This window comes from Haplochromis burtoni, unplaced genomic scaffold (assembly GCF_018398535.1).
Source record: "Haplochromis burtoni strain Fernald_Lab_line unplaced genomic scaffold, NCSU_Asbu1 Contig_62, whole genome shotgun sequence".
Lineage (NCBI taxonomy): Eukaryota > Metazoa > Chordata > Actinopteri > Cichliformes > Cichlidae > Haplochromis > Haplochromis burtoni.
This window is the reverse complement of record NW_024582423.1, coordinates 1,040,938-1,053,910: the sequence shown is the minus strand read 5'-3', so window position 1 is coordinate 1,053,910 and position 12,973 is coordinate 1,040,938. Positions and strand designations below refer to the sequence as shown.

General features: G+C 40.9%; 1 protein-coding gene across 2 annotated transcripts; it reads right to left on the bottom strand.

Moving 5' to 3' along the window:
• Positions 1–313: 313 nt before the first annotated feature.
• prlhr2a (prolactin releasing hormone receptor 2a) lies at positions 314–7,621 on the bottom strand. Of its 2 annotated transcripts, none has more exons than XM_005922683.3 (3): positions 7,059–7,621; positions 5,023–5,503; positions 314–3,310 (listed from the first exon to the last, which is right to left on the bottom strand). In XM_005922683.3, exons 2-3 carry the CDS (start codon positions 5,481–5,483, stop codon positions 2,674–2,676), a joined length of 1,098 nt encoding a protein of 365 aa, XP_005922745.1. In that variant the 5' UTR covers positions 5,484–5,503; positions 7,059–7,621; the 3' UTR covers positions 314–2,673. The 2 variants fall into 2 exon arrangements, with proteins under 2 accessions (XP_005922745.1, XP_005922746.1); XM_005922684.3 differs by lacking the exon at positions 7,059–7,621 and adding an exon at positions 6,953–7,044.
• Positions 7,622–12,973: the final 5,352 nt, after the last annotated feature.

The window sequence follows — 12,973 nt, the reverse complement described above, 5'->3', positions numbered from 1 at the left end:
GTAATGATAGCAATATTAATCAGTATGTCTGTCCAGACTTGTGCCTTCCAGACCTTTTCATGTATGATCTGTTGTTTTTCTGGAGTGAGAGCTCACTGCATGTATAGTCTGATCTATCCAGTGTTTGTAATATTACAGCTGATGTAAATGTATGAAAACGCTGTGTTTATTTTCAAATAAAGACACTAATTATGCCTCTGGACTGTGCATGTGGTCGTTTACCACCATTGTGTGTTTGCAAGTAATATACAACACAACTAAATGAAATATTTACATAATTATTTAGCTCTCAGCGAAGGTTCTAATTGCACTAACAATTCCAGATGTTCGGTGTCTTCCAACTCCTGGCAGGTTTATTTTTATGCTTCTTATCTCCATACCTACGAGGATGAAAAAGCAATGTAGCCATGGTAACATACATAGCATGTTTTATTGTACACGCTGCCTGACTTTTATCCAGAACAATAACATTGCATTTGAGCGTGTTTACTTTTTCACAATATTCTCAGTCTTTTGCGTTGTTCTCGGCAGTTACAGCATTGTAAATGTAAATGGGTCTGCAGCCACAGCTGCGCTGCAAAGCTGATCGGGAAAGGAAGTGTACATATATTTCGAGCCTTTACAGTTTAAATGGCAGAAAATCACCTCAAGCTGTAGCGATCAGAGTTCAGGCATATGGTAGCACTCAAACAATCAGCAGCTGTTGATAAATAATAAGCACTTGAACACGTACGAATTGCTGTGAATATGCCAAGTAAGAGTTGGGCACGTGGGGATTCAAAACTGAGACGGTGGAGAAAGCTGGGATGCCACGAAAGCTGAGGGCAAAGCCATCACGCGCAAAACTGGAGAATATATATATATATATTTATATGAAATATCTTCAAATGTATTTGCACGCCATTGCAAGCAATCATACTCACTTTTTAGGAACTGACTGTTATGACCCTAGATCACACGAACTGCAGCCAATTGAACTTTTCACATATGTGGCGCCCTCTAGAGGTGAAGCACTCTTATTAAGCATTAAGCGCTCTTAAATATGTTTCAAATCCTTCATAACTTATTGGAAACGTGATCTATTTGACATTATTTCATTAAAGACTTTAGATGTTCCTCACCCAGTACCAAGTCTAGTAACTTTACGTTTCATACTTTCCAGGTGTCATAATTTATTTTATTTACATATGATGCTGAACAACAATAATCTTATGCTTACAGCCTCTTCTCTTGCATGGATGATAAATAAATGAGTTGGGACTGAGCTCCTTAAAATTCATATCTATAATATTTGCATTTTACTGTATTTTTGTGAAGAGGACATGTTTGGGATTCTATTTTTATATTATTTTCATAAAATCCTAGATTTTAAAAAGATGCCAAAAGTAAATCTTACTCTGCTTCTTTTGGATGCTCCCTTTAGGGGTCACCACAGCAGATCTCCCTCCATCTCATCCCCAGCATCCTCTGTCACACTACTTTTCTCTTGTCTCTTTCCTCCTGTCTTACAGCTCGATCTTTAATATCCTTTGTCCAATATATCCACCATCCCTTTTTTTTGCACATGTCAAACCCTCTCAAGCCCTCTCGAGCTTGTCTCTCTCTAACTCTGTCTGCTCATTTCTAATCCTGTCCCTCCTGGTAATTCTTTTCTTATCATCTTCAATTCTACCACCAGCTCAGCCTCCTGTCTTTTTGTCACCAGCACGTCTTCAAACCACACATCATAGCAGGTCTCACTGCCATCTTGCAAACTTTCCTTTTCACTCTTGCTGTTATCCTTCTGTCACGAATCTTCCACCTGCTCCCTACTCTCACTACATATCACAATATTATCTGCAAGCATCACAGACACCACAGAGACTCCTCTGACCTGACCTCCTCTGCCAGACTGCCCATCACCAGTACAAACAAGAAGGGGCTCACACTTGATCCCTTATGTAATCTCACCCCCAAACTTGGAACCATTACTCCTATCTCACACCTCACCACTGTCTTGCTGTTCTCTTACATGTCCTGCACCACCCTCACATGCTTCTCTGCCACTCCTCATTCCATTATGCAGTACCACACCGCCTCTCTTGACACCTTTTCATATGCTTTCTCTAGATCCACAAAGACACAGTGCAACTCTATCTGACCCGCTCTACACTTCTCCAACAACACAAAGCAAACATCACATCTGTAGTGCTCTTTCTCTACATGAAGTCATGTTGCTGCTCACTTATCATCACCTTTTTTCTCAGCCTAGCCTCAACCAGTCTTTCCCATCTCTTCATGGTGTGGCTCATGAGTTTTATTCCTCTACAGCTCTGCACATCACCCTTGTTCTTGAAAATCAGTACCAGTAAACTTATTTCCTGTTCCTAAAGCATCGTATTGTGTTAAACAATCCTGGAGAGTTTGAAAAGAGGAGTGATGGAGCATATCTCTGGATTGTAATGCTATATCTCTGTCTGATCAACAACACAGGGACATGTTTGACAGTATCCTACTAATTTAGTTTGTATATCATATGGATGCCGGCTAAGAGCTGGATCATCATACATTAGACTCCTATCCTATCCCATCTATGCCTAGGCTGCTCTAATTCTGACTGTTTTAAATATTATCACTGCTTTACCAAAATGAGATGAGTGTGGGTACCCGGTTTCAGCTTAAAACACAAAAGCTTCACAATACCACGCTGGCTGTGGCGCAGTTGTTGGCTGAGATGCCAATGCGACGGCGGCACGTGAACATTTTGCGAAGCTCAGCTCGAAAGCGGTCGTGCAGCCAGGCGTAGAGGAAAGGGTTACAGCAGGATGAGCTCATTGCGCACAGATGGCAAAGCAGCTGAATGAGTAGAAAGTACTGCTTGTCGATCAGATCGATGTCAATGTCACGCAGGACATTGAACACGCTGATGGGCATCCAGCAGATGCCAAATGCCGCCACCACCAGGGACACCAGACGGAAGGTCTTGCGTTTGCGAACGCGCTGAGCCTCTGCCTGGCTCTCTGTGTGGTGGCCGGGTATGACGCAGTTCCGCAGTTTGACGGAGATGCACAGGTAAGAGATGCAGAGGGCCGACAGAGGCAGGACATAGGTGATGAAGAGAGTGCTGTAGGCGTAGGCCAACCGCTGCCTCTCCTGGCCCATCCAGAACTCCTCACAGATGGTGAAGCCTTCATTTTTAAATTCCACGTGGTAGGTGTGAGCCACAGCCGGGGCCACCAGACAACAGGACAACAGCCAGATCCCAGACAGGAGGTAGGTGCACGCCAAGACCGAGATCCGCTTTTTCAAAGGGTGCACCGTGGCATAGTATCTGCGGAGTCCATGAGTAAAAAGGAGCAAAGGAAATGTGGATAGAAAATGATGGAATCAGTAATTTGCAGGGGCAAAGACAAACAACATTTACCAGTCAATATGAGCGACAGTAATCAGCGCACAAATTACCATATGCTGTTAAGGACAACGGATAATACAGGCTGAAAAATGGCAGCAGCACAACATCAATACTAAATTGTCTGTTACCAGGAAAGTAACATGTTTTAAGCTTCACAAATAATAAATCTAATTCAGCTGTGTCACTGCAACCAAGGTGAATGGATAAGCCTAGATGTGTGCTGGGTTACTGAAACAGACACACGAGTCCGACAGAGCTTCACTTAACAATAATGTCCTCATTCAGACAGACTTACATTTAGGTAGCACTAAACTGATTGAATTAGTGCAGAATATTTAGACTAGTAGAGTAGCTTCAAATGTCTTTCCTTATTTTCTGTCATATGTGCAACAACAGCAGATGTTGACAATAAATAAACAAGCTCAAAGCTCAAGCTTGGATCCCTCAGTTTTACACAGAGTTATATTCAGTTTTTCTACTCTTGCTCTGTAAGACATTAGTGAAAGTACAGTCATCGTAGGCAGACAGCTCTGTCTGTGAGCGCAGAAGCCCCGCCCACCTGCCTTTCAAATCTGGTGTTTAAGAGCCAGATCAGAAGTTCCACAGTTGCACCTCAATGTAGTCGTTTTTTGTGTTAGCTGTAAAATCAATAAAGATTGTTTTTCTCCTTGATTGTGAATACGACCCAGTTTTGAGGGCAGATGACTCAAAACGAATACAGGTTGAAACAAGGTGTGGTATAGGGTAAGTAAGGATTATTTTGAACTGTGAATCATGCAGAGCTGCTTAAGAGCATGATAGGTCTACTTTACAAAGCAGTGAAGTTGTACATCAATAGTAGGTGATGCGCACTTTAGCTAAAACCAAATAATTTAATACTGTATTGCATTTAGGGAGATATCACTGTGTTCTTTGTAAGTTCTTGTCATGAATGACCTTCACCTGTTTTAGATTTGAGGGTCTGCCTTTTTGTCGCAGTGACCACCTGCTTGATTTAAAGTCTCAGGTTTTGGACTTTCACGCTTTTCTGGTGTTTCTGGTCCTCTGTCTTTTGAGCCATTATGCACATTCATGTCATGTTTGCACTTAAGAAAAAAAACAAACTTTGTTGGTTTTACAGATGACATAAAAACTCATCACATCAAGGTGAATTTGCATCTGAAGCCGGAAACTTGTTCACTAGGTCCTTCACACAGCAGCTAGACTGATGCGTGGTGTAGCATGGCAAGGTAGACACAGGTGTTATTGATAACAATCAGTTAGGGTGCCATGCTATTTAGTGTTTCACAGTCATTCAAGCAAACAAGCAAGTAGCAGGGGGTCCTGAACCATCAAAATAGTAATTACAATTACCGTTTATCCTGCCACTGCATGTCAAAACAGCGGCTGCTGAAAGTGTCTATTTTCTTTGAGTTAGTGAGTCATTGTTAGGTGTTGTGTGCAAAATGAATGCTATGTTTAGCTTTGTTTTTGAGGGATAACTAGAGCTGGTTTACAAATGCTTCATGATGAAAAGTTTTTTGTCCTTGTTTGTACATTGTTTCTCACAGACACAGCATGCTGCATGCCAGCGAGATGCTGGAGGTTTACTTACAGTTTTTCCCACTGCATTCTGACTCATTGTGACTTACCTGTCTACACCAATGGCAGTGAGGGTGAACACTGACACGTACACCGTCACCGGCTGTATGAGGTACACCAGGTAGCACATGAAGCGACCAAACACCCAACCGTGTGGGTTGAAGGCGTAGGCCAGCGTGAAGGGGACACACGTAGCACACATCAGCATGTCAGAGAAAGCCAGGTTTCCAATGAAAAAGTTGGTGACGTTGTGCATCTTGCGAGTGCGGCAGATGACGTAGAGGAGCAGGTAGTTGCCAAAGACGCCCACCAGAGCCACGAGGGTGTAGCAGGGAATGATAAGCAGCTTGAAGGACTGCAGCAGCTCCACGCCCGCAAACTGGGGGCTGCGCTTGGAGGAGCTGTTCTGCAGCGCCACCTCAAACACCTGACCAGAGTCGTTTCCATTTGCAGCTTGTGTCACACACGGAGGGGTGAGCTCAGCTGCCCACCCACTGCCTGAAACCTCCATCCTGAAAGGGTGGTGTGAACCTACAGAGATGACATCATAAACAGAGTCAAGTACAGTTCAACATGCACAGTGAAATGTCAAATTTGGCCAAGGGAGACATGTGCAAACAAGAACAGGCAAAGTGATTGAGAACGCTTTTCCTTTTATTACAAGCCTGCAGACAGGCTGAGCAGCTTCATGAGCCTTTGTCCAATTATTTTTCTTGTCCTTGAAGTAAATGATTTTTTTCCTCCTGTGTAGCTACAAAAAACAAAAAACCCACTATGCTGAAAGCAAATTCCTTTTATTAGACTACGGTGACAATTTACTGACTAACTACATGCAGAAACCAAAATGAACTGGGGTTATTACTTCAGTGTAACTCAGACGAGTAGGGCCTAGTCATTTCCCAGTCATTTCCACAAAACTTCCATGCAAACACTCAATATCAAAGCAAATGCTGCCGGATGACTCATGCCATTATCTCCCCATGCACCATGTATGTGCAGTGTTTATGTGGTCAGCACAAGAGGTGTTGGTCCCTGTTAAATCAGTTCAGCATATATATTACTCAAGTGAGGGAATTTAAATGATTCATGCCCAAAAAAAAAAAAAAAAAACGCAGGATAATATAAGCACTATAATAAACTCACCCAGCAAGGACACATTTGGCCAAGACTGTGTAAGAAATTTATGTTGATGAAGAAAAAACCAGCAGTGGAGGCTGAATATTTGAACTGCCAGGAAATATTACAGGGGGGAAAATGGCCAGAAGGTGCAGTGTAAGGACGGCAGTCAATCACAATATCTCAAGTAACCAGTACACAACCCCACACTGTTGTGTCTCTAAGAAAGATTAAAAATTTGGGTTGGTCTTTCTCGATTTTAGAGAATTTGCCCGATATTTTTGCCTTTGTGCTTGCTTTTGTGATCCTTAGTTAATTGTTTATATATCTGAACACCGTAGATTGCAGCAATTTACGTCCTGAAGTCACGCCACACTGTGAACAGTGGACAGAGAAAACTCACATATGAGTCGCTGTTCATCAATGGACAAGAGTGAGAGTAAATGAATGTAACACAGTCCACAGGAAAAATGTTACAGGAAAAATAGGTCAGAGATTTTTGGCACACAGCTCGTTTCCTGCGCCAAAAAGACCCGATATTTCTTTTTTATTAGTTTGTTTTAACACTCCCGTATTCCTTATGCCAAGAAAGAAAGGAGAGAAAATAATAATAACGCACGCTGGTACCAGTAGCGTGATCTCATACATTTTAAAGAACATATCACCATTTAAAAGCATTGGAAATATTTACAGTTTCTGGAGACTCTCGGACAGGGTCAGCTCTGGAATACCTCGACGCAGATAAAGCGAGTGGACTGACAGCTATAAAACTGTCGGACATACCGATGACAAAACGCAAGTAATTAAAAATCCTCTAAATAACTTTCAAATGTCTCCAAGGAGAAAAAGCGCGTTGCATCCTACCTGCATCATTTCCGCTCTTCTCACACTCGACGTGCTGACTTTAGGTGCAGTTAGACTTTGTCAATTTAAATTTGCACAACATTACAAGCCAAAGCAGCACACCTACCGTCTACAGATGTCTCAGTGTTCCAGCGCACGGAATATCCAGCTCGGAGCTTCTGTGCGTCTGTGGAGATGCGCGCTTCTCACACAAATCCACGCTTATAGGTTTACGGACACCAAGCACAGCCATGCATTCCCAACCCTTCATTAACGTGCACTGTAACAACTTCAGTTGTTTTAATTAATCAAGTGTGTGTGTAGTGATCAGCAGGTGCAGTCCGGCTGACTGGGGGAGGAAGTCTCGCTTATATATCTGCCCCAAACTTGAGTGACAGCTGTGATGACTGGACGGCGTTTCCGACGCGTCTCCTTGGAAGATGGTGTGGCCTGAAAAGCCCGAATAAAACCCTGCAGACTGTACACCTGATTTCAAAAGCAAGGACAGAGTAGGTGGTTAAAGAGACTTTGCAGCTCCATTCCTGCATGTTCTCCTGCTCCTGTAGTTTCAACTTGCTGTGGCAGATTCTATAGCAAACATTCTCCACGGTATTTGTTGATCATTTCTATTAATGGATAATTTAAAAAAAATGAATAACGGTTTTATTTCCATACAATCTGTAGCATTCAGTCAAGAATGATTTATGCCCACGCCAAGACGGCTCAATATTCTGTGGAATAAGAGAAGGTTACTGCTATTATGGCGCTTGTGCTTGAACTATCCTCCTTTGTTATAAATATTTGTAAAAGGAACAGAGGGGCAGACTGATAAAGAGGTGACGTAATGTGATGTCTCAGTTTTTCGTGGCCCTTGTGTGGAGAACAGTCAGAGGTGGAGGTTCTGCAAGCACGATGTTTGATTTGTGCAAACTAACTCTCGGGGGCAGAGGCGAAACGATCCGAGCTTTTTTGTTGTCATTAGCAAATTGATTGAGAATCAACAACCTGAAGCCAGCTGATCAGGGGGATCCTGGTGTGACGTCCACGGCAGATGCTGTGCTCAGTGTGTCTGGGGTTTCAAACCGTCCATTTAAAGCTAGAGAGTTTCGAGTGAGTGCGATCAATTCAGGTTAACTCTCCTCACTTTTCATTCTGCATGGAAAAATCACCATGCAGTTCCCACTCAGCCACCAGTGAGTAGTATCTGCAAAGTCAGCGTTAAGCTAGGATTTATCCTTGAGGGTCCTCAAAGTAGTCAAAACACAGCACTGAGCACCGGTATCAGAGGAATTGTGGAACTAAAGTGGAATCATCGGCAACTTCAGTTTTGGCTTCAGCACTGCTTCAATTCTTGGTGGCATGGATTTAACAAGATGCTGGAAACATTCTTCACAGATTTGAAATAGTCAGCATCAGCACTCAGACAGGCTGTGACATTTAAACAATCCTCGTTTGCTACAAAAGGGGCCCAAAGTGTGCCAAGAAAGCAGCAGCCTGAACTGTTGTTGAAGTCATTAACTGGCAAAGTACCACTGCAGGAAAATAGCAAGTTGTTTTTTGGCCTTTAAAACTAAATAGGGGGGACCGGGGATAGTTGTAACATTTTTGACATTTCTGTCTGTAAATTAGAGCTCTTTTAAGGTAGTGGATTCAAAATGTAATGCAAAGTATTTACATGTCTCGGCTATTAAATAGTGCAGCTATTTTCTCTGCAGCACAATTACCCATTGCATGGTATGGCCTCAAACACAAAGAGTGAAATGTTACAATTAACCCCATAGTCTGGGTTAGTTGTAACATATCCTGGGGTAAAATGTAACACAATGAAATAAGGGTACTAACAAAACATTAACATGTAATCTTTGTTTATTCAACACATGAATGCACTTAGAGCCATTTATGTAGCTGTGTGTGTGTGTGTGTGTGTGTGTGTGTGTGTGTGTGTGTCATGTGTGTGTGTGTGTGTGTGTGTGTGTGTGTGTGTGTGTGTGTGTGTGTGACAGAATGCAGAAATCTAGCTTTTGAACATATTCCAACCCCCCAAAAAAGACAAATTATGGAATTTTCTGCAACTGAATATTTCATTAATTTTGGTTGGTCTTCCTTGAGTTTGGCCTCATTGGCTCAGTGGGCATTATAACCTACAACTCTTGCACCAATTTTGAACATAACAATGAAGCTGAAAAAATGTAGTTGTTCACCAGCATCGCAATTCCATTACTTTTTATCATGGCTTACCTTGGTGTGGTTTGCAAAGTGCTTCAGAAAGATGAGGAAATCTGTTTCGTGCACCCATCCTGATTTATTTCCACTACCAATACTTCCTACTGGTCCATCTCTGACACAGAGGTCTGCATAATGTATGTGTTGGAACACAAACAGTGGAGGAATTGTGTTGCCAATGGCATTAACCACATATACAAATGTGACCAGTGAACCTCTCTCTGCTGATGTCTTTGCCCCAACTTGTTTAATATAAGTTAAAGTAATAGTGTGGTAAGTTGTAACATCTGCATTATTGTTACAACTAACCCAGACTGTTGCTGTTACAACTAACCCAGACTGTTGCTGTTACAACTGACCCAGACTCCTATAGCCATGAACTAGCTAACATTACAGCCAACGGCTAAAACATTAGCACTAAAGACCTACACAGAATATATCCCCAACATAATTTAAGTTTGATGAGTTTAACTGCAAAGCAGATAATGCTATTAGAAATTGAAATAAAGTAGAAAAACTTACTTTTTGGCATACAAATTACTTTTTTTCATGTTAAATTGTCTGTGTTTGACAAAATGTGCTAATTTTTCACATGTGATAGCAGAACTGAATTGGGCATGCACAGGATGAGTCACATCATTTGAAACTTAGCCCTGATTGGAGAAATTGGAAGTGTTACAACTGACCCACGTTACAACTATCCCCGGTCTCCCCTACCTCTTTAGGAAACTATAGGGCAGCCTTTTTTTTGGTTCAGGATAGGAAAATACTATAAGCTAAAGGAGAATATTGCAGCCATCTTTGCCATCGTTTAACAATAACGGAGACTTTCAGAGCTGTTCAGACTGAACACTGCTTTAGTTTGATCATGTCAGATTCTAACACTTGCCTGGATTTATTAAAAGGCTTTACTGTGTCTTTTCATTGAATCAATAATGAACAGATGCTGTTTAGTCAAGCGCTATAGAGTGCACCATCCCAGAAGATTGTTTCTTGTGAGAGAAGAACAACTTAACATGCATGAATTTTTTTCTTTCTTTAATTTTTTTTCTGTCACATACTAAAACTTGCTGATGAGTGACAACCATGTGACCTTTTTTGCACTAGCAGGAATGAACAGCATTAGAATCTGTCACTGTGTTCTGAGCTTCATGGGGACTGTGTAATTTTTAGACTACTTGTCTCCACGGCCACTGCCGGTGTGAAGAAATCAAAACTTCAGACCCTGAGCAATGAATAAGAAGAAAGTATGATGAGTCACTGTAGTGTTTCACCTACCTGCAGAATTATCAAATACTTCAACCTTCAAGTTCTTTGAACTATTGCTAGGACATTTGAAATGCAATTGCAGTTTGCATGCACTCATCATGGGCACGAATGTGATGGTAATTTGGGGCTTTTACGGATTTCTGTTCATTTTCCAGGTTGGAATGATTGTTCAGTAGACATCTTTAATGAATTTATTTTGGATTTTTACTTTTGACCCTGTGCGGGTCAAAAGTTTACATACAGGCTCAAATTTATACAGACATCCCCACTAACGTAGTTAAATGTCTTTTGGCAAGTTGCACCTCGCCCAGGCATTTTTGGAAGTCAACAAAATTCTAGTATAATTCTGGCTTGTTGGCAGAATTAATAGAGTCCATGTAAACTGGCTGGTTTCCTGGCACATACCTGGCTTTTAAGTATAGTCCACAAATCTTCAGTAGAGTCGAGGTTGGGGCTTTGGAGAGGCAATTCCAGACTCTAAATAGTCTTGATGGGTTTTATAAACAGCTTCCCAGATCCTCGGTTTAAACAATTGCACTTAACTGCAGTTTATTCAGATTTGACATCATTTGGCCAAAGTTTGGAAAACACAAAACAAATTGTCACCCTGAAATAAGAAGAAATTGGTTAGGATGTTCAGGAACACCCGGGAACCACCAAGGCGCAAGCCAGCCACTAACCGGAAACTGCTGGAACACCGATGTCACTGTCCACAGTGAAGTGAGATAAAGCACGCACAAAAATAACGTTTCTGGAATAGCTCAACCCTTTTGAGAATTTGTGGACTATGCTTAAAGGCTTATATTAAACAATACAATTTCACAAATACCAGCTTGAAACTTAATTAATAATAAACTTTGAAAGAAAATGATAGCATCTGGCACCTGGCAGCTTTCATCTTAGATGAATCTAGTTCATAGGCAGTGGTTTTTGTCTGTGAATTAAGGTGATCTGACCTCATTGAGTTTCAGTTGTCTTATGCAAGCAGGCTGCATGATGAGTGTTTTTTACTGATAGACTCACTGATGCAGACACAATGAAGCTTTTACAGATCAGGTCACAACTAAACAGTAACACATGAGTCGGTGCTCAGTGATGATGTTTTTTAATTTACTGCAGCCCATTGAGTGTTTTAGAGCGACACTGTTAAAATATTTCTGATAACATGCTAAAAACCTCCAGTTCACCTTTACAAATATCATCGTCTGACATTTCCTGATTTTAAAAAGCACCCAAATTAGATATTAATAAATATATAATGAACTGAAGAATACCAAAATTGAAAAGAAGCTAAAAGAGCAGGAAGGAAAACTAGAACAAGATGCATGACAAAACTAAACTTTAAAAAGCACAACAACAAAGTAGCAAACTACCGTATATGAAAGCAGAGACAGAGGAACACGAGCACAGAAGGCACAAGAAAATCAAGATGCTGAAAGCACTAAGGACACAACAAAACGAGCAAAACAACAGGACCATGACCAAAGTCCTCAGTTAAATTCTATAATTTGGACACTGGAGGTGTTAACAAATGCTTTTTCAGATAAACGATGAGGCTGTATTAGTAGTTACGCACTAATATGTATTAGTATGCACAGCAATTGAGTTTCAAACAACTCCTCTGCAAAATCAGGAGACTGATCTTTGTTTTTATCACCAACTTTTTTGACTCTTTGGAGTCACCTGTCTTTAAACAGGCCATACCCCCATCGTTACCTTTAAAAATGATGTCAACTAATGCCAAGATTTTAAATGCTCACAATCTGCAGTTCATGGCTGTATTCACAATTTTTACTGTCAGGGACAATCACACATTTCAGATAATTTCTGTGTGATTCATTCTCCACTTGAAATTATTATTATTACTGCTTGACAGTTTGACAGTAACTGTCAGGCATTTATGTTTCAATTGTGTTTTGCTCTGGTTTTGTTTGATTTTGTTCATATTTGTTCAGTGTTCATGGGTCATAACTGATCAGTGATCATCCATACTTACACATTCAAGTGGACCTGAAGACCAGGTCAGCTGAAATTATTTAACCTGGAGGTCATGAAAGACTCTCCTGGGTCTGCTCAGTGATGACTTAAAGTTACTACTAATACAAAAGTCCAAGACTTTTCTATTTGACATGATTATCTTCACAAGATAATGGCAATTTTCTCTGTTTTATGAAACCCACAAGGATAATAATCAGCGTAATGTGGACAGCTCAGTAATCAGGCTTATCCTGGTGCAACAATATTGTTTGATAATACATATCAGGCCCATAATGAGTTCCTTTTGCAATATAAATGAACTGCACGTGTCTATAAAACAAAGCACAAACAGTGTAAGAGGGATTTACAGATGAATTTTTATATATAAATCTCCACTGTGACTCTGAATTGGATAAGGAAAAGTTGGATGAATCTGCATTCATAAATCACTTTGCAAACCTTTCATAAAGGTTGTCTTTCTATAAAGAAGCACCAATTAATGTTTTTTACTCTCTTAGACAAAAGGCAGGGCTGTCCAGAACAAACAATTAATAAATCCTGAAGTTCCACCTG